Here is a 22408-nt window from a genome sequence, read left to right on the forward strand (position 1 = left end):
TATTTTTGTTTTTATTAAGAGAGCCAACTTGCCTACCAATATTTAATCTTTTATGATTGCCTTTTTATAACTTTTTATATTCTCAGCAGAGTGCTTTACCTATTAAAGTAAAATGTGGCAGACTGAAGTACAGTGGCAACCTTAAAGTATACAAAGTAGGGTGTTTACTTTAAAATGCCAAAAATATAAACTTTGTTTTTGCCACAGCTTTTTTTTTTTTTTTTTTTTTTTTTGAGAATGGAGTTGCTGAACAGTAACATAGCTGTGATTTTTGGTATTTGAAACACTGGTTTAAATATTTTGACTTTTTGAGGGTACATTTCATATAGCAAGACATTTACTGTATAGTAGTATAGAACAGTAAAGTACTTTATCTGCTAAATAATTATTTTTATTTATCATTAACAAAACAATCCTAAATGGCAACCCTCAATTGTGAAGAAAAAATATAGGGTTTGAGAATGCAGCCTTTATCAGAACTATATTTTTGTTCAGCTTTTCTATTCATATAGATAAATCCTGCTAGGAATGACTTGGTGTCTGAGGTATAGTGTCACACACCTAACTTACGGTGCCAAAATCAGCACACCCTCATACTTCTGCTGATGCAAACACATGAAAGGCACTTGGCAGGAAATCCTAGCACCATTAATATCCAGCATTTGGATATTAATTCCCACAATACAAATTTGTGTACTTGTTCATTGCTAAAAGTTTTGGGGAAAACTTTTTTAGTAATGATGAGCTTAAGGTTATTTGTGAAAAATATCTACCTAGCATCTTTAATCTGAAGTGAGGAATGATATAAGGTTTTTCTCACAAGATGAAGGACACAGGAATCTGATTGGCCAGTTGAAGTGAGATGACTCTTATTTAGTGACTAACTTGGGTTAGGAAGAAAATTAGGTATTTTCTCTAAATGTTCACTGGTACTTTGCCACCTTATTTCTCATCTGTTCCACAAAGATTTACCAAGAAAGGAAATCAGTTCACTTGATAACTATGTAGTTTCTGATTAACAATAACTGGCTTGGTTCTGGACTAAAAACTAGATTGACAGATTTGAATTTGCCTAATATGATGACTGTTTTTAATATGGATGTCTACGTGTTCTATTCAGCACAAGGAAATAAAGTTTTAGTTGAGGATTCAGCACTAAAATCCTTGAACTCACTTCTCATTTCATAAGTGACATAATTAATACAAATAATGTGTGGGAATACTTGGGGTCAAAGTTCTCCTGCATTAGTCGGGAAGCCAAACAGGTAGTTTGGTAGCTAAAAGTAATTTTTTAAGAAGGTATTGTCTTCTTGAAAGTAAGTTTCCATAAAGGGAAAAAAACACCATGCTCAGTGGCCATTGTTACCATGTATCCAAACCTAAAAGGTACACCTTTTCTTCAGGGAAGGAAAATATGTAGCATAGCTTTAGTGTAATTAAAACAAAAATTTTATCTTTATTTACCAGAGTGAGTTTGGGGATTTTTTGTTTGTTTTGGTTTTGTTTTTGAGACAGTCTCACTCCTCTGTCCGCACTACAGTGCTATGGTGTCAGCCTAGCTCACAGCGATCTAAAACTCTTGGGTTCAAGTGATCCTCCTGCCTCAGCCTCCCAAGCAGCTGAAACTATAAGCACTTGCCACAACACCTGGCTAATTTTTCTATTTTTAGTAGAGACAGGGTCTCTCTCAGGTTGTCTCGAACTCTAGGCTCAGCCTCCCAAAGTGGTAGTATTACAGGTGTGAGCCCAGAATGAGTTTTGGAACAGTTTGGAAATAGTATTGGTAATATTGAACCTGCAGTCAGTTTTAGTAGTGCATGAGACAGGCTCAGAGGTTCACATCTCTAGTCCCAGCTACTTGGGAGGCTGAGGAGGCAGGATTGCTTGAGCCTAGGAGTTCCAGGCTGTGGTGAGCTATGATTGGACCGCTGTACTCCAAAGCCTGAGTGACAGAATGAGACTCTGCCTCTTAAAAAAAAAAAATTGCACAAAACACATACTGTATTTCCTAAAACAGTAGCAAAACTAGAAAGTATCTGCTTTTATTAACCAAATACTGGTTACACTGCTCATGGATTTGATTCAGAACTTTCAGCTTAGGGATTTTTTGGCTTCTTCACCTTTGCTCCAAATGCTTTGGAATTTTCTAAATAATGATCATGTTTTATGGGAAAGCATGGATTTGGTTATGTTACAATGCTAGAATCCTTGCTTAATTAATAAATTATAAATTTAGATTTGTATAGCCTATAATCTCTCCTGAGCTCAGAATTCCTAAAATTGAAATAGGTAAAGGAGAACAAATCCCAGTAGGACAGACATTTCTATGAAGAGTTCCTTTTAGAACTTGTATGAGTCACAGCAAACTCAGTCTCTATATGTTAGTAATTTGTATCCTAGTTTGTTTCAGAAACTATGAAGTCAGTACTGAGTGAGACGTAAACATACAAGGTAAATTAGGTGAAAAGGAGAAAGAAAAGCAAACACCAATACATGCATCTTAAATAAACTCGGTAAGACAAGCCAGAAATTTATCCTGTATGTAGGTCTTAAGTTAAATCAGTGTCTAGGTTAAAAAGGGATAATTGCAGTGAAATGCAAATATTCTTTGTAATAAAACCAGAATTTTGTTGCATCTTAAAATGACAGACTGAACTAAGGTTTATAAGGGGACAGATATACTCAGGTGAATGTCATGAGTTTTCAGCTAGCACACCAGCCAGGAAAATACTGAATTTTCACTATTAATAGCTCCATACCGTACTGGGGATTGAAAAAGCAACACAGTGGGGTCAGGCTGAGCATGTTGGGTTGGTATCTTTCAGAAGCAAGACTAAAAAGGGCTTATGTCTGAATAGATGGCTACACATTTACTCAGAGTAAGCAGAAAGAGTAACATAATTTTAACCTGGAAAAAAAGACACATCAGAACACTTGGAGCAATGAAATTTTTGAGATGAACTGTGATGTTCAGGGTAAGAGCAGCCATGAGTTGCTATGTTTGTTAAAATTTGGAAGGCATCTACCAAGTGTAACTAGTCCAATCAATTAACAGGGCCAGCTATCCACTGAAATTATTCCCAAATCCTAACTATCTTAACTTCTATATTAAAGTGTTTTATTCCCTTTTAAACCAGAAGTGGTACAGGCTTAAAAAGATAACTGATGAAGGATTTGTATCCAGAATTCTCAAATCTCAGTAAAACATGTTTGAATGAATAAGATATTGGAACAAGACCCTTTACCAAAAGTAAGTGGGGCCAGGCGCAGTGGTTCACTCCTGTAATCCCAGCACCTTGGGAGGCCAATGTGGGCAAATCACCTGAGCTCAGTAGTTCAACACCAGCCTGAGCTAGAGTGAAACCCTGCCTCTAAAAAATAGCCAGGGCTGTGATAGGCACCTGTAATCCCAGCTACTTGGGAGGCTGAGGCAAGAGAATTGCTTAAGCCCAGAGGAATCTGAGGTTGCTATGAACACCATGGCCCTCTACCATGGATAACGAAGTGAGACTCTGTCTCCAAAAACAAAAAAGGTAAGTGGATGCCAAGAAGAACATGGAAAGATGCTCACTATCATAAATCATTAAGATCTAAATCATTGGTTCTCAACCTTCCTAATGCCATGGCCCTTTAATACAGTTGCTGTGGGTCATGACCCACAGGTTGAGAACTGCTGATCTAAATGAAAACCAAAATGACATGTACCTTTTAAAACCAAATATACCAAATTGTGGTTAGGATGTAGACCTAATGGAACTCAAACTGTTGAAGAAACTGCAAAGGTGTATGGCACTTTGAAATAACAGTTTGGCCATTTCTCATACCCTGTAACAAAGCAATGCCACTCATAGGTATTTACCCAAGCGACATGGACATTGTTCACATAAACTTGTATATAGCAGCTTAACTCATAATCACCAAAAAACAACGGAGTAGCCTTCCAACTAGTGAATTAATAAATTGGTACATCCATGCAATGCTATACTATTTGGGAATAAAAAGAACGAACTGCTGATGAACAATGTGGATAAACCTAATGCATCATGTTAAATGGGAAACCAGATTCAAAAGTCTCAGTTTAGCCAGCTACTTGAGAGGCTGAGGCAGGAGGATCAGATGAGACCAGGAGTTAAAAGGTTTGTAGTGCCCGTGAATAGCGCCACTGCACTCCAGCCTGGACAACATTGTGAGGTCCCCTCTGTCCAAAGTAAAGAAGTCTCCATTTATATAAAGCATTCTGGAAAAGATAAAAATACAAGGATAGCAAACATATCATTGGTCTCCTGAGGTAGGGATGAGAGTTTACAGGGGATATGAGGGGATTTTTAGGGGTGATGTGACCTATATCTCAACATTGCTAGTGATTACACAATTACATGTTTGATAAAACTCAGAACTCTACACTAAAGTAAAAAAAAAAAAATTGTCTTAACTGAAAGTGGTACTTAGTCTTTACAAGAAAGAGAAGGTTTAAAAGGTTAGGAAAGGTCCATATTTTATCTCACTAGAAATAACATCAGGAAACCACTCCCACTGACCTTGCAAGGGTCTATGTAGTTTAGCCCACAACCATTAGCCTAGGATAGAATTGCAAAGAAAGACTGAGAAAAGATAAGATTAGAACATTACAATTGGTTTATACTGAGGAACACTGAACCAAGCTGATAGCTGAGGCCTGGGTGTCCACACCTCACCTTCCGGGTTTAAATGGTAATTCTGCTCAACAATCTGTCCTCATTGTTGACAGCATCCAGAATTGAGGCAAGTTACATCCTGTTCACAATCAGAACTAGATCATAATTAAAAAGAACTCTATATGGGCCAAAGAACGTGTTCAAACTCTTCAGGAGAGCCTACTGCTTTCACCAACAGCCAAAGACATTAAAGAGTAAAAGTCAAATATAGAGAAATGGCTATTTTGTAATGCAGTCATATGTAAAAACCCACAGGCAAGCCAACACTTAAGGTACTCTGGCTCCAGAAGAATCTGTTTTTGGGCTCGGCGCCTGTAGCTTAAGCGGCTAAGGCGCCAGCCACATACACCAGAGCTGGCGAGTTTGAATCCAGCCCAGGCCTGCCAAACAACAAGTACAACCAAAAAAAAAAAAAACATAGAAATAGCCAGGCATTGTGGCAGGCACCTGTAGTCCCAGCTACTTGAGAGGCTGAGGCCAGAGAATCACTCGAGCCCAGGAGTCGGAGGTTGCTGTGAGCTGTGATGCCACAATATTCTACCCAGTTTAACAGCTTAAGGCTCTATCTCAGGGGAAAAAAAATCTGTTTTTGTTGAGAGGGGGGCATTCCAAGATTATTTAAAAATGATTTATCAGTCTGAATACTGAGTGACTTTCCACCTGATGGTGCCCACAAACTTAGCTTTTAAGTCAAACTTAGGTAGGCAAAGGGAGTATATCCTTTTTTTTTTTGGTAGAGACAGAGTCTCACTGTACCACCCTCGGTAGACTGCGGTGGCGTCACACGGCTCACAGCAACCTCTAACTCTTGGGCTTATGCGATTCTCTTGCCTCAGCCTCCCGAGTAGCTGGGACTACAGGCGCCCGCCACAAGGCCCGGCTATTTTTTTGTTGCAGTTTGGCCGAGGCTGGGTTTGAACCCGCCACCCTTGGCATATGGGGCCAGCGCCCTACTCACTGAGCCACAGGCGCCGCCCCGAGTATATCCTTTTTTTAGTAGGGGAGCCTTTAGGACAATTCATCAAAATACTAACTGACCCAACTACGAGTTAGACCCTAGAGATAGTATAGTTCCTACCTTCAAGGAGCTCCTGCCTTCACTGGAGGTTTTATTAGCAAAATAGCCAGAAGTGTCAAATAGGACTGGCCTGTCTAATCTCTAAATCAGAAAAGGGGCATGGGCAGCATCACATCCCCAGGTCGAAGTGCATGCAATGATTCAGTAGAGGTATATTCCCTTTGAGGAATGAGAGAAATTAATCCCAACCCATATGCCAGGGAGCTAGGGAGTTGCCCTAAGTTAGGAATGTGAACATGACTTGGGTTTGGAAAGGTGACCAAGATACCACTTAAATAAACCTAGATGGACCCTGAAAGAAATTTTGTTCTCCCTTAAAATGTTTGAAGTATCAAGGACTAGAATTTCAGATCCTTCATGTGACAGGCAAAGACCCATAATGTAAGAGTGAATTTAACCCATCTGTGAAGTTCTAATCTGTACAGTCATAATTGCCCACTGCAGGTCCTAACAAGAAACCCTGGGGGCACAACAGACCTCAATTCTTTAGCCAGCTTTTCCTTGCCTGTAATGTGGGAAGAGCTAGAGACTCTCCAAACCAGTGGATACTCCCTGGTCCTCCCAAGAGGGAAAAGGACTACCATGTTTTGGAAATAAGTTGGAGAAGGCTAATAATGTAAGGCAACTCTCAACCCCTGCAGTGGACAATTAGGAAAACAAGTATAAAAGATCAGAAAAGAAGACAAAAAAGGGAAAAGGAAAAAAAGCTCTGACATTTCAAGTGAAAGAAATAGAGGCTAATATAAAAACATTTAAATAATGTTTTTAAACCAAAAAAAGTAGAAAGAAAAGAACATCTTCATGTCTCAATAAAAATTTTTACAAGTTTTTAAGCTTCAAGTAAAATAATGTACAAAGTAGAGGACATATAGACTTAAGATACAATTAAAACCCACATTTATGAAAGAATAAAATATGTGAACTGCAGGTGATAGAAATAAATTTTACAAAAATTACAAAGATAACAAAAGGAGGCAGAGGTAAGCAAGCCAGAGCAGAGCAAAACAAAAACCCAACAACTAGAAATTGAGAGATAAAGAATTGAAAAAAGGCCTTTTGTTCGTGGTCTGGTGGTGGTTGCAGTTATGAACGCATTTTTGGCTCCTGAAGGAAGGAAAGGAAAGTAGTAGAGAGCACGGACGCTCTCTGGAAGCTTCTCCGTTTACCCAGAGGCTCACATCTCAGAGGGCACTTTTAAGCCCCACCCAGGCAGTCAGTGACATAGTTTCTAATCTGGCAAACAGTAAGTGTCCTGTACCAACTAGTTACTAGTGAACATCCTAACAAGTTCTCTTTTATTGGTGAAGGTGACGTTTATAATCATACCCTATATGCACTTTAGAAACATAATGTGGAAGTAAAATGAAAAGTGAAATCTTAATTAAAAGTTATTTATTGCTTTAAAAAAACATAATAGAGTACCAAATTGGATTTACTCTTATGTATTAACAAAAGCATAATACATGCCAGTAAACAAGGACCTCCAACTTACTGGGTAACTAAGAAATAAGTCAATTAAACTCTTGGTTTTAGTCAGTGGCAGACATTATTCATCTGCCACCTAATTCCATAAATCCGTGCTGCTTCACATTTAAAGAGAAATTAGGCAAAGAGGTGATCCTGCTCTTTCCGATTAAAAATACAATGAAAAGTGCCAAACCCAGAGAAAAACAGAAGAGGCTGTATAGGAAGTAGGAGCTAAAGTAAAATTCTTTCCTTATCTTGAAGGAGGTGATGATGGTGGGTATTATTTTCTCCAGTTCTACATACATCAGTTTGATCATAAAACAGGAAGATTTCATTTATGAAATGTGGTGAGCATAGTCATGTCCTAATTCTTTTTTACAGTTTGGCAATGTCCCTAGTCACAAACCCACATTTAGGGTTGAAAGAAATGCTGATACTATGCCATAGGCCTTCCTCGGATGCCACAGTGGCTCCTGCCCTAGGAAGACTTAAAACAATAGCTTTCCTTTCCTTAGAGATACTGGCTGGGTATCAGGAGTGGGGTAGGGAAGTATTGTCAACTCCAGAAGAGGCGAGTCCACAGTTTATTGCACAATGGATGCATCAGGCTAATTTTTAGCTTCATTGAGATGGTCAGTAATAGGCCATCCTCCTTTTGTACTTATGAAACATTTTTTACAGTTCTCTTAGGTTTGCCTCAAAAAAGTGACCAGGTTGTAAGTTACTCTGTTATTCTTGAAGACAATTCCTTTTAAGTTACAAAGCAGCACTTATGTCCTGTAGCTGAGCATGTCTTCACACCATCCCCTCTTTGTGGCCTCCATGTAGACAGAGGCTTTGCACTGCTGCATGGTATAGTCCATCTCAACCAGCTGGCAGCATCCGATGGTTAACTTTTCCCTAAGAGAAAAGAAATGTTCAATCTCTGCAAGACAGCTGGACAGATAAAAACTTTCTTTTGTTTTGCATTCCTTAATTGACAAATAAAAATTGTATATACTTATTGTATACAAAATGTTTTGAACTATGTATAAATCGTGGGTTAGCTCAATTGAGCTATTTGGTGAGAACTCTTAAAGTCTACTTGGTGATTTTCCAAACGTAACGCATTGCTGTTAACTAAAGGTTACCATGTTGTACAATAGATCTCTTGAACTTATTAGAAGTTGTATGTCCTTTGATTAACATCTGTGAGTCCCCCCAAGCCTTTAGGCCTTGGTGACCACCATTCTATTCTCTTACAAGCATTCAACTTTTTTTGTTTTTAATAGTCTCACTTTGTCGCCCTGCGTAGAGTGCAGTGACGTCACAGCTCACAGCAACCTCAAAATCTTGGGGTTAAGTGATTCTCTTGCCTCAGCCTCCCAAGTAGCTAGGAATACAGGTGCCCACCACAACACCCGGGGAGTTTTTAGAGACAGGGTCTCCTCTTGCTCAGGCTGGTCTGGAACTCCTGAGCTTAGGTGATTCACCTGCCTTAGCCTCCCAGAGCGCTAGCATTACAGGTGTGAGCCACTGCACCAGGCCCTGCATTCAACTTTTTTAGAGTCCACATATAAGTGAGATCATGTGATATTTGTCTTTCTGTGCCTGGGTTTTTTTCACTTAACATGCCATCTTCTAAGTTCATCTGTGTTGTCCCAATGACAGGATTTCCTTTTTTAAGGGGGAACAGTATTCCACTGTGTATGTGTACTAGTTTCTTATCCATTCATCTGCTGATGGACATTTAGGTTATTTCCGTATCTTGGCTATTGTGAATAATGCTGCAATGAACATAAGAGTGCAGATCTCTTTGAAACACTATTTTCATTTTTTTGGATATATTACAAATTCTCAATAAAATGGCATAATGCTGGGATTTGAAATACATTCTTCAATATTTGAGAGAGAAAATCCAATAATTATGGTTCCTTTAGCACAGCAAAACAAGATAAGAACATTTAATGGCACAGATTCTTACACAGCCAACATGGAGAAGACCTTGGCTTAATTCCTAAAATTCAGGAATAAGGGTTCCCTGGAAGACTTGCACAATCTACTACTTTGCTGTCTAACGTCAGAGGTAAGCCACATTTTGGGAAAAGGCAGCTATTTATCTGTTATTTGGTTTGGGAATTAAAGAACAGGTGGACTGGCAGATGCTAAGAGGATGTACCTCCTGAAATGAACACACTTGAGAAGCGACATTAAGTTGAGAGTTTTGACTCTTAAAAAAGATGGCTGAGACAAGTTACCTAGCAGTTAACACATGAATATTAGGCAATAACCTAGAACCAAGCGTGGAGAAGCAGAGAGTAATGCCTATCGCATTCCATGTCAAGGTCACAATTTTACCTTAGGTGAAGCCAGCTGGGCTTTCAAAAGCTGGAGTCTATTTGTGGGATCTCAAGCTGGTGTCCAGAATTGAAATCTTAATAAATACATATTTTAACGTACCAAGAGATGGTGTATGTAAGTTCATGAAGAACACCCAATATCTATTACAGTGCTTGGCATGATAAGTGTTCAAGAAATGGAAGTAGGAGAGCACCTGTGGCTCAGGGAGTAGGGCACCAGCACTATATACTGAGGGTGGTGGGTTCGAACCCGGCCCAGGCCAAACTGAAAAAAACAAACAAAAAAAAAGCCAGGTGTGGTGGTAGGCGCCTGACTTCCAGCTACTCGGGAGGCTGAGGCAAGAGAATCACCTGAGTCCAAAAGCTAGAGGTTGCTGTGAGCTGTGACACCACAGAACTCTACCAAGTGTGACAAAGTGAGACTCTGTCTTTAAAGAAAAAAAGAAAAAGAAATGGAAGTCATTTTTATTATTACAGTTAGACTTTATTTCCTTGGCTTCTTAGATAATTCTGAGCCATCTCCACAGGAAGATGTAAGGCATAATGGGAGAAGCTGTTATCAAAACTCAGGGGATGGGATAAGAGAAAAAACAGTGGCAACACCAAAGTAAATATATGATTAATTAATAATAATTAAATAAACATATTTCAAACCTCACTTCCTGAGGATGTGTGGTTTCTCTGAGACTGATTAAAAATCGACTTTTGGCTTTCTGTGATTCTAGTCTCATTTTTAAACTGTAAAATTATATTGCTCAAAACATGACTCAAAACATCCTTAAGAGATTCAAAATAACAGAGACATGATTTCTTATAAATTTAAAAAAATAAAGCAGAGCAGCTCCCGTAGCTCAGTGGGTACGGCACCAGCCACATATACCAAGGCTGGTGGGTTCGAACCCGGCCCGGGTCAGCTAAACGACACCTGCAGCAACAACAACAAGAACAACAATAGCTGGGTGTTGTGGTGGGCACCTGTAGTCCCAGCTACTTGGGAGGCTGAGGCCAGAGAATCTCTTAAGCACAAGAGTTTGAGGTTGCTGTGAGCTGTGGTGCCACGGGACTCTACCCAGAGAACTCTAGCCAGAGCGACACCTTGAAATTCTGTCACACAAAAAATAAAAATGAAAATAAAGCAAACAAAAAAGACAGGCCTCTATTTCTGTCCTTAATTATTCCATATGTGAAAAACAATCCATTAGTTAACTAGACTTTTGAATCTATTTCTGGGTCTTTTCTTTTGCGACCTACCAACGTCATTGCTAAGGGGTGAGTGCTATCTCCTCTTTTCATCCTAGGGGCATTTGGTATCTACTCATGTGAGGCAGTATTCTGACCAAGGGATTATCACCTACAGATTGCTCGTCCTGTAGCAAGTTCCATCACTGCTGACTGAACAAAGTATCAGTTATTTTTCATAGTGTTTGTTTGGTCTATACTTTATGTGAGATCACGATGATAGGAACTCTTAGCTCCTTTTCCTTGCCACTTATATGCAGAGTGACAGACTATCAGCTGTGGGGCCCCCCTTTGGCCCTCTGCTTACTGTTCTGCAGCATCCCCAGTGAGTCATTTCACCTCTTGGTCATGAGATTAAGAGAGGTAGCTCATTACATTTTTCATTGTCTCCTAATTGCTAGAAAATTTTTACTTTACCTTGGGCCTATAAAAACCATCTGTCTGACCTGAGTCTACCTTGAGTCAAAACAAAATAAAAAGTCTTTATCTCTTTTCCTCTGACAGTACAAGTACTTATGTCCCTTACTTTTTCAAACTAAACCACCCTAATTTCTGATCTTTTCTTTTTTTTTTTTTTTTTAAAACTCAAAACTTGGAGGCTGCTTCTAGTTCTGTACTTCTATGTTGTTTGAGAGATTTCTGCAAAAACAACAGCCAGTGTTTCTGTAATTCCATACTTTGGGTATCAAACTTGCTTTGACTACATCTTAGGTCAAAATAACTGGAAGTTTGATCAAACAAATTAAAACATAGTTTCATCTGCTTAGGTGGTTCATTTCCATGACCAGTTTTCTCAAAATGGTATGGCAGTAATGAATGTAAGTGACCTAATTCCAATATTTGATGAAATTTTTCCAAAATCCTTTCTAGATATAAAAAAAGCCTGTAACAGATACTTGTTTTACAAATTTTTGAACTTTCTGTGCATTTGCAACATGTAACTCAAATGAAAGAAACAAAATACAATGTAATGTTAATATAAAAGTAGTAAAAAACAGCTAACATTATTTTCCATAGTGAAAAACTGAAAGCTTTCCCCCCTCAGATAAAGAGCAAGACAAAGATGCCTTCTTTCACTATTCCTTGTCAACATTGTACTGGAAGGCCGGGTGGGTGGCTGACCCTGTGATCCTAGCTCTCTGGGAGGTTAATGTGGGCAGGAATTGCTTTGACTCCATATTGCTTTGAGGAGTATTACCATCTTACTGAGTCTTCCATTCCATTAACATGAAGTGCCTTTTCATTTATTTAGGTCTTCTTTAATTTCTTGCAGCAGCGTTTTTGGGTTTTTAGTGTACAAGTCTTGAACCCCTTTGATTAAATTTATTCCTTAGTAGTTTATTCTTTGTGATGCTAATTTCAGTGGAATTATTTTTTCCATTTCTTTTTCAAATTGTTCATTGCTATTGTTCTTTTTTTTTTTTTCCTTTTGTGGTTTTTTTGCCCAGGATGGGTTTGAAGCCGCCACCTCCTGGCATATGGGGCAGGCTCCCTACTCCTTTGAGCCACAGGCACTGCCCTGTTCATTGCTATTGTTTAGAAATATAACTGATTTCTGTGTGTATTGATCTCTTACTCTGTAACCTTGCTGAAATAGTTTATTAGCACTAACAGCTTTTTTGTGAATTCTTAGGATCTACAAATAGAGATTATTTTGCTTCTTTGTTTCCAGTTATAATACCTTTTATTCCTTTTCCGTGCCTAACTGTTAGGGACAGAACTTCCAGTATAATCTTTTTGTTTTGTTTTGAAACGGAGCCTAATTCTATTGCCCTGGGTACAGTGCCATGGCCTCATAGCTCACAGCAACCTTGAACTCTTGGGCTCAAGTGATCCTCTTGTCTCAGCCTCCTGAGGCTGGGATTACAGCACTCACCACAACACCCTGCTATAGTTTTCTTTCTTTTCTTCCCCCCCCCCCATTTTTAGTAGAGATGTGGTCTTGCTTTTGCTCAGGTTGGTCTTGAACTCCTGAACTAAGGAATCCAATTGCCTTGGCCTCCCAGAGAGGATTGCAGATATAGAAAAGCTGATCCCAAAATTTTCTATACTTTTTGCAGATATATTAAAACTGATTCCAAAATTTTCTATACTTTTTGCAGATATAGAAAAGCTGATCCCAAAATTCATGGAGAAATGCAAAACCATCATAGCTAAATCTTAAAAAAGAAAAATAATGTTAGAAGACTTATACTTTCCAAGTTCAAACCTTACCACAAAGCAACTGTTATCAAAACAGCATGGTATCAGCATAAAGATAGATACTTAAGCCAAAGGAACAGATTTCAAAGTCTAGAACACACTTTGGGAGGCTAGGGAGGAGGGTTACTTGAGATCAGTTCAAGATTAGCTTGATCAAGAAGGCCTGATCCTGTTTCTACAGAAAATAGGAAAATCAGCCAGGTATGGTGGCACACACCTGTAGTCCCAACTACTCAGAAGGCTGAGGCAGGAGGATCACTTGAGCCCAGGAGTTTGAGGCAGCAGGGAGCTGTGATTACACCACAATACTCCTGCCTGGATGACAGAGTGAGACCCTATCTTAAATAAATAAATAAATCCAGAAATAAACTCTCACATACATGGTCAACTGATTTTCTTTGTCTCTACAAAAAAAAAAAAAAAAAAAAAGAGTCTCACTTTGTGGCCCTCAGTAGAGTGCCATGGCGTCACACAGCTCACAGCAACCTCCAACTCCTGGGCTTAAGCGATTCTCTTGCCTCAGCTTCCGGAGTAGCTGGGACTACAGGCGCCCGCCACAACGCCTGGCTATTTTCTTATTGCAGTTCGGCCGGGGCCGGGTTTGAACCCGCCACCCTTGGTATATGGGGCCAGCACCTTACCGACTGAGCCACAGATGCCACCAGTCAACTGATTTTCATCAAGGATTCCAAGGCCATTTAATGGGAAAAGAATAATCTCTTCAACAGAAGTGGTACTAGAACAACTTGAAATCCACATGCAACGGTATGATGAATACGTGAATTAAGCTGGACCCCTACCTCACGTCATAAACAAAAATAAACTCAAAATGCTCCAATGACATAACTATAAAAGCTAAAAAGCTATAAAAATCTTAGAAGAAAACAGTGGGATAAATCTTCATGACCTTGGGTTTGGCAATGGATTCTTAGTCTCAAAAGAACAAGCAAGGACTTAATCAAAATTAAAAAATTTTGTACAGGCTTGGCACCTCTGGCTCAAGTGGCTAAGGTGCCAGCCACATACACCAGAGCTGACGAGTTTGAGTCCAGCCTGGGCCCGCCAAACAACAGTGACGGCTGCAACCAAAAAACAGCTGGGGGTTGTGGCAGGTGCCTGTAGTCCCAGCTACTTGGGAGGCGGAGGCAGGAGAATCGCTTGAGCCCAGGAGGTGGAGGTTGATCTGAGCTGTGATGCCATAGCACTATACCCAGGGTGACAGCTTGAGGCTCTGTCTCAAAAAAAACAAAACAAAACAAAATTTTTATACATCAGACAACTTATAGAAGGGGTCCTCAAACTTTTTAAACAGAGGGCCAGTTCACTGTCCCTCAGACTGTAGGAGGGCCAGACTATAGTTTAATTAAGAACAAGTAACAAGCTTTTATCCATTTACTACACCAGTGTAAGCAAGAGGCAAAATGAGAGGTACCACCTCCCCAATGAATGGAACCCAATGAGGTTCCATTTACCTCCCAGAAAAGAGCATAGGCAAGTGTGAGATGACGTGCAGTGTGGGCGAGGGGTGCAGGAGCGCACACTCTCACTGCTGAGCAGCCCTGAACTGAAGCTGCTGTCCGTGGACTAGCAGGTCTGTAGGAAGGAGAAGAGGAAGAACTAGGAATGAAAAAGTATTGAGTCAGAATCAAGAAAAAGGGGGCAGGAGGAGGGGGAGGAAGAGGAAGAGAAGAAGAAAAACTTTTTATGTAAAAAATGTGACTATCTTGGCTCAGCGCCTATAGCTCAGCAGCTAGAGCGCTAGACACATACACTGGAGCTGGTGGGTTCGAACCTGGCCTGGACCTGCCAATCAACAATGGCAACTACAACCAAAAAACAGCCGAGCTTTGTGGCAGGTGCCTGTAGTCCCAGCTACTTGGGAGGCAAGGGAATCATTTAAGCCCAAGAGTTTGAGGTTGCTGAGAGCTGTGATGCCACGGCATTCTACCCAGGGCAACATAGTGAGACTGTGTCTCAAAAAAAAAAAAAAAAGAGTATCTTTGAATTGTCAGGCTCAGAGAGGCATCAGAATGAAATGGGTCACATCACTCCCCTTTGAGCTAAATATTTATCTCTTAAAGACATTTGCTATGTGGGCTGTAAACTGACTGATCCCAAGAAGCCATAAAATGCCAAACACAGTACACACAGCTCGTACTGTCTTAGTTAACAGTGTATATCCAATCACCAGTTGATGTTATCTCTGTAAACCTGTATCAGCTCCTTGTTCTGAAAGCCTTTAGAAACCTGCTTGTAACCAAGGCTGAGGGAATACTCCCCAAGGCAACTTGGACCAGTTTCCTGGACAGCTTTTCTCCTCTTGGCTCAAGTAAACTCTTTAAACTGTATTTTGTGCCTCAGCCTCTTAATTTTAGGTTGACACTGGTTTGGTGTGAGAAAGGCAGTTTTTCCAAACAGAGCTTGCCAGATTAAGTTTTGCAATTGCCTTCAATCAGAACAAAGGATTTTGGCCTGCAGCCAGACATCTCATAAAGAATTCCGGCTCGGCACCTATGGCTCAAGGGGCTAATACACCTGAGCTGGCAGGTTCGAATCCAGCCCGGGCCTATCAAACAACAATGACAGTTGCAACCAAAAAATAGCCAGGTGTTGTGGCGGGCGCCTATAGTCCCAGCTACTTGGGAGGCGGAGGCAGGAGAATCGCTTGAGCCCAGGAGTTGGAGGTTGCTATGAGCTGTGATGCCATAGCACTCTACCCAAGGTGACAGCTTGAGGCTCTGTCTCAAAAAAAATTTTTTAAATTAAAAAAATAAAGAATTCTAACAGCTCAACAACAGAAATGGAAAATAGCAAAAATTATAAGAACAGAAAATAACAAAAACTGTTGAAGATGTAGAGAAAATGGAACCCTCATATACTGCTAGTAGAAATGTAAAACAGTGAAGCTGCTGAGGAAGAGTAAGGCAGTTCCTCAAAAGGTTAAACAGAATCATCATCTCACCCAGGAATTCTACTCCTAAGTATATATTCCTCCAAATTGAAAAGAATTGTAAGAATGCAAACAAATATCTGAACACAGCAGCACTGTTTACAATAGTCAAAAAGTGGAAATAAGCCAAATGTCCAGCAGCAAATGAACAAATAAACAAAATGTGGTGTCACACATGGACACACACACAATGGAATATTCTTTAGACATTAAAAGGAAGAAGTACTAGTAAATCCCACAGGGTGGATGAACCTCAGAAAACATTACGCTAAATAAAAGAAGCCAGATACGAAAGGTCACATGTAATGTGATTTCATTTACGTGAAATATCTAGAAGAGGTAAATCCATAAAGACATAAACCGGACCAGAGGACCCCAGGTCTGGGAGTGCAAAGGGAGTGGTGCTGAGGTGACGGAAGGATCCTGGATGATCCACTGATAACAAAGTGAACACACTAAATGCCACTGACCTGTACACTTTAAAATAGTTCACTATTAATTTTATTTTGTTTTTGTTTTGTGTTTTCTTTTCTTTTTGGAGAACAGAGTCTCACTCTGTTGCCCTGCGTAGAGTGCTGTAGCGTCATAGCTCACAGCAAACCCAATCTCTTGAGCTCAAGTGATCCTCTTGCCATAGCCACGTGAGCAGCTGGGACTACAGGCACCCACCACAAGGCCTGGCTAGTTTTTAGAGACAGGGTCTCACCTTTTACTCAGGCTGGTCTCAACCTCCTGAGCTCAAGCAACCCACCTGCCTTGGCCTACCACAGTGCTAGGATTATAGACGTGAGGCACCACAGCAGCCCAGGAGAAACAATTTAGTTTGGTACCTGTTGCAGAGTCAGGCACTTTAAGGGTGATGTCATAAACTAGTTTACATTTCATGCAGAAACAATGACTCTTAGAGACTTACCTAGCAAATATACCAGAATACTTTTTCAAGAAAATCCTGTTTCCTACAAATTTCTCATATAGGTAGAAGATACCATAAGAGATTTATTTGATAATCTGTATGATGATCTTATTAATTTACTGTCCTGGATTTTCTGAGCAAACTCTTCCTCTACTCAGGGAGAGCAATGCTCATACACTCTACTGGCAAGAGCCAAGTTTGATTCATTTGCTAAAATGGCTCATGAAACTCATGGCTCAGTGTTACAGGAAAACACTGTACTTATGTCTATCTATCTATCCATCCATCTATTTACTAATTTATTTCAAGACAGTCTCATTTTCTCGCCCCCAGCAGAGTGCCGTGGTGTCATAGCTCACAGCCTCAGACTTCGGGCTCAAGTGATCCTCTTGCCTCAGTCCTCCAAGTAGCTGGAACTCACGCACCCGCCACAAGATGCAGCTTTTTTTTTTTTTTGCAGAGATGGGGTCTCATTCTTGCTCAGGCTGGTCTTGACCTCCTGAGCTCAAGTGATCAACCTGCCTTGTCCTCCTGGAGTGCTAAGATTACAGGCTTGAGCCACTGCACCCGGCCTATTTACCCATTAATAATTAATAAAGGATATTACAAAAGATACAGGTGAGGCGATATATAGGGCAAGGCACATGGGAATGGGGTCAAAGCTTCTGTGCCCTCTCCAGACACCTCCCAGTATCCAGCAACCCAGAAATTCTCTGAACACACAGTTCAGGAATTTTCATGGAAGCTTCATCATGTATGTATAACTAATTATTATTTTTTTGTATATAGAACTTAATTTTTATTGTAAACAAACAAAAAGAGAGAGAGAGGAAAAGAGCGAAAATGGTCAGAAGCACAACATATACCATTAAGAATTTAAAGCAGGGCGGCACCTGTGGCTCAATAGGTAAGGCGCCTGCCCCATATACCGAGGGTGGCGGGTTCAAGCCCGGCCCCGGCCGAACTGCAACAAAAAAATAGCTGGATGTTGTGGAGGGTGCCTGGAGTCCCAGCTACTCGGGAGGCTGAGGCAAGAGAATCGCTTAAGCCCAGGAGTTGGAGGTTGCTGTGAGCTGTGTGATGCCATAGCACTCTACCAAGGGCCATAAAGTGAGACTCTGTCTCTACAAAAAAAAAAAAATAAGAATTTAAAAGCATCTTACATGCTACCCTAATGGCAGCAAATTAACAGCAACAAATGGCCTTCTTGCTGCCTGCCGCAGCCAGAGGGTATTTTCACAGATCTGATGAGCAAATTTTGTGAAATATGAAGGAAGAAAGCTTGGCAGGTCTTCACTGCAGACTTTTGCCTCCCAGTGTTTCGGACTGGTGTCTCCTGCATTGTGTGACTAATTTTTAACTCAATCTCCTACCCCTCTTCCCTTCCAAGAGGACAGGAGAGAGCTGGAAGTACCAAGCTTCTAATCATGGCTGGCTTGGTACTTCTGGTGACCAGCCCCCACCCAGGAGCCCACCAAGAGTTACCTCATTAGACCAGAGATGCTCCTATCTCCTTGGAAATTCCAATGGATTTAGGAAGTCTATGTCAGAAATTCAGGTCAAAGACCAAATACTAGAAGAAAAGATTCTCCCAACAACCCTGTCTATAAGGGTTTTAAGAGCACTGTCTCAGGAACCAGGGACAGATATATATATATATATGTATATTTATTATTATTATTTCGTATCTCCCAACTGCAATAAATATGATGTGGCACATCAACAGTTTCCTCTTAGATAAATAAAAAACAAAGATTAGCAGATTCAGATAATTAAAGTTCATTGTTTTAACATTTCCAAAGATGCGCTAGTTACATTACACTTCTGTTTTCCTCTCTGAATCACAGGAAAACTGTGCAACCTTTCATCTACAGCAATTGGCTGTGTCTAGCCTGAACCACTGAAACCACTTCTCTCTCCTGCGGCAGCATATTTGAAAATTGTGAGGTATGGAACACACCAAAGACCCATATGGAAGATACTGTTCACTCTATATTGGCAAATAATTTCACAAGAAACAACAAAGTAACAAATTTAAATGTTTTTAACAGAAAGCTTGCAGAGTAGTAATCATTTTCAATGCACTCAAGATACTAAATACTATTATTTGATTTCTCCTCAAAATCACCTTTTTTTTTTTTTTTTTGAGACAGAGTCTCGGTTTTGGCGCCATAGCTCACAACAACCTCAAACTCCTCAGCTCAAGTGATTCTCTTGCCTCAGTCTCCCAAGTAGCTGGGACTAGAGGCACCTGCAACAATGCCTGGCTATTTTTAGAAATGGGGTCTTGCTCTGGCTCAGGCTCGTCTTGAACTCATGAGTTCAGGCAATACACCTGTCTCGGCCTCCCAGAATGCTAGGATTACAGGTGAGATCCACCACACCCGGCCTCAAAAATCACCTTTTGGGCATGAGAGATTGCTTATTAATTAAAGAAAAAGAATAGGTACAACTATTTTAAATATGAATACTTAACTTAGCTCCTAAATCTTCCTCTTCTCCCCCTGAAAAAAAACTTTCAAAGGCAAATTGAAGTCAAAATAATTCTAGACATCTGGCTAGACCATCCTGCAAGAGACTTCTGCCTCCAAGTAATATACAGGGAGCATTTTACATTTTCAAAACTATGACTAAGGTTGAAAGATGTTATTTTTTGATACAAATCTCACATAAACTTTTTTTTTTTTTTTTTTAGAGACAGAGTCGCACTTTGTCACCCTTGGTAGAGTGCCATGGAATCACAGCTCACAGCAACTTCCAACTCCTGGGCTTAGGTGATTCTCTTGCCTCAGGCACCCACTACCACACCCAGCTATTTTTTTGTTGCAGTTTGGCCGGGTTTGAACCCACCACCCTTGGTATATGGGGCCAGCGCCCTATTGACTGAGCCACAGGCTCCACCCTCACATAAACTTTTAAACATGGATTATCTGTAAAGACCTATATGTAAAAGTACAATTGCTTCATTGATAGTCTGAAAATTAGGTTAAGAAATGATATGCTCCCCCAACTATAACACATGGGGGGAGAATACAGCTAGAAATGGGTAAAGGTCTACTTTTTTTAAGTATACAAGTTATTTTTTTTACCTCAAATATAATATTTATTGTTTCTTTGACCACAAACAGCTTTCAGAGCTTCCAAATTATGCCAAACTATTAGTCATTGGGCCCTACAGCACAGGGATGGGGTTATAATTGGTGGATCTTCTTTGTTTTCTTCCATCATGATCAGTCCTCTCCTGAATCCTCACCATTTCCAGCCTGAACACATATGAGCTGTATCCCTGGCCTGCTTCTCACTCATCCTCCAAGTGAGGAGGATGTTTACAAGAACAGTGTGTTTATAAAAAGTGTGCAATATGCCTGTGCAACGTAAAGGTCTGAGTGGCATGGAGGTATTCTTTATACCAGTTGTTTTTTAAAACATGGTCTGGGAACCCTGGGAATCTAAGATTCTTTTAGAGGATATATAAGGTCAAAGAGGTCAAAGGTATTTTCATTCTAAGACATGATCTTCCTTTCACATTTTCATTCTTGAAAAAGGGAACAAGCGCTTTCCAGCAATACATGATATGATTACTGCAACAGACAGAATGTGGAAACAAAGAATCCTGCTGTCTTCCATTAAGCCAGAAATAAAAGATTTGCAAAAATGTAGAAAATTCCAATTTTAACAATAATAATTTTTGTTTGGGAAAAAAATTTCATAATAATATATTATTTATTTTAACATGTAGTTATTTTTAATGAATTAATAAAGGTTAAAAAATCATAGAACAGTGAAAAGAACTAAGAGCATTTACCACCAACCTCAAAGGGTGCTTTATATGGTAAAAGGTTATTATAACAGTGTATCTATATGTAGATGTGACTTACCGATACTCAGTTTGAGAAACACAATCATAAAGTTCCTGGGCAGTAAATGTGACATTTTTATTTACCTGAAAAGAACCAAAAAATGTAGTTATTAAAAGTATATATTAAGTCAAATGAGTGATAAGAGCACAACCTGAGTAGCCCATATTCTGAAAGAGTGGTATTTCAAGTTTCTGATTATTGCACTAAATAGTAACAATAAGTAGTTCAGGCTGGCGGGTGAGGAGGCGCACACCTGTTAACCTAGTGCTGAGAGACAGAGGTGGGTGGACTGCCTGAACTCACAGGTTGAAGACCAGCCTGAGCCAGAGTGAGACTCCACCACTAAAAATAACAGGGCATTGTGGCAGGTGCCAGTAGCCCCAGCTACTTGGGAGGCTGAGGCAAGAGACCCACTTGAGCCCAGGAATCTGAGGTTGCTGTGAGCTATGACACCAAGGCACTCTACCAACGGCAACAAAGTGAGACTCTGTCATCAAAAGAAAAAAAAAAAAATAGTTCAAGCCAGGAGCTGTGGCTCATGGCTATAATCCTAGCACTCTGGGCGGCCAAGGCAATAGTTTTACTATTGCTCCACATGCCAGAACCTACAACATATCCATACTTAAACCAACAAACGTCCATGCAATGGAGATGTTTGCTCCGAGATGAAGGTATTAACACAAATCCTACCAACTGTTAAGAAAAGATGAACTGACTTTGAATCTGATACAATTTTTTTAAGTATTTACATTATCTTTACTTTTATGCAACCATTCACATACATTTAGACATTTATCCAAGAATACAATTGGCATATAAAGGTGATATGGCTCCAGCTTATAGGAGATAACTTAGAAAGTTGGCAGTTAATTTACTACTAAAGAAACGTTGAAGCAGAAATTCAAGATGGTTTAGCCTAAAATATCTTATTTTATCATATCCATTAATTTTGACTATTAAGAAAATTTTATTTACTTTAGGACATTTAAATTACACTATTAAATATCAACTCCAGGTTTTTGTTTTTTTTTGAGACAGAACCTCAAGTTGTCACCCTAGGTAGAGTGCTGTAACATCACAGCTCACAGCAATCTCCAACTCCTGGGCTCAAGCGATATTCTTTCTCTTTCTTTTTTTTTTTTTTTTTGCAGTTTTTTGCCAGGGCTGGGCCTGATCCCACCACCTCCAGTATATGGGGCTGGTATCATACTCCTTGAGCCACAGGCACCGCCCCATCAAGTGATTTTCTTGCCTCAGCCTCCTAAGCAGCTGGGAATACAGCACCCACCACAACGCCTGGCTATTTTTTGGTTGCAGCCGTCATTGTGGTTTGGCAGGCCCAGGCTGGATTCGAACCCTCCAGCTCTGGTGTTTGTGGCCTTAGCTACAGATGCCGAGCCAACTCTAGGTTTTAATCCACATTTTAATTTCCAGGGAACAAATAGATAAAGATGCCTTAACCACTAAACATTAGAGTTGTGACCATAAAGTGGATTGTGTAAATGATGTCATTACTTGTTTAGCTGCACTACTTACATTACAATGAAAGCCGAATATTAGTAATGGCTCAATTATTTTTTAGTAAGAACAAAAGGCAAAAGTTAAATATAAAAATAGGCAAACTTCTTTTTTTTTTTTTTGAGCCAGAGTCTCAATATGTCGCCCT

The 22408-nt window shown here is 40.0% G+C and overlaps 1 protein-coding gene across 6 annotated transcripts in view; it reads right to left on the reverse strand.

The window, feature by feature from the left end:
- Nucleotides 1-5703: 5703 nt before the first annotated feature.
- SWT1 (SWT1 RNA endoribonuclease homolog) overlaps nt 5704-22408 on the reverse strand; it is a 108377-nt gene continuing 91672 nt past the window's right edge. For 4 of the 6 annotated variants that reach the window (XM_053608241.1, XM_053608242.1, XM_053608243.1 and 1 more), the window contains 2 exons: nt 20761-20825; nt 7162-8139 (listed from right to left, as the gene is read on the reverse strand). In XM_053608241.1, coding sequence (XP_053464216.1) covers nt 8010-8139; nt 20761-20825 — 195 coding nt within the window. In that variant the 3' untranslated portion in view covers nt 7162-8009. Of the gene's footprint in view, nt 8140-20760; nt 20826-22408 lie in introns of all 6 variants that reach the window. The other 2 variants (XM_053608240.1, XR_008383317.1) reach the window with 2 other exon arrangements.

The sequence above is a fragment of the Nycticebus coucang genome, chromosome 10 (genome assembly GCF_027406575.1).
Source record: "Nycticebus coucang isolate mNycCou1 chromosome 10, mNycCou1.pri, whole genome shotgun sequence".
Taxonomy (NCBI): Eukaryota; Metazoa; Chordata; class Mammalia; order Primates; family Lorisidae; genus Nycticebus; species Nycticebus coucang.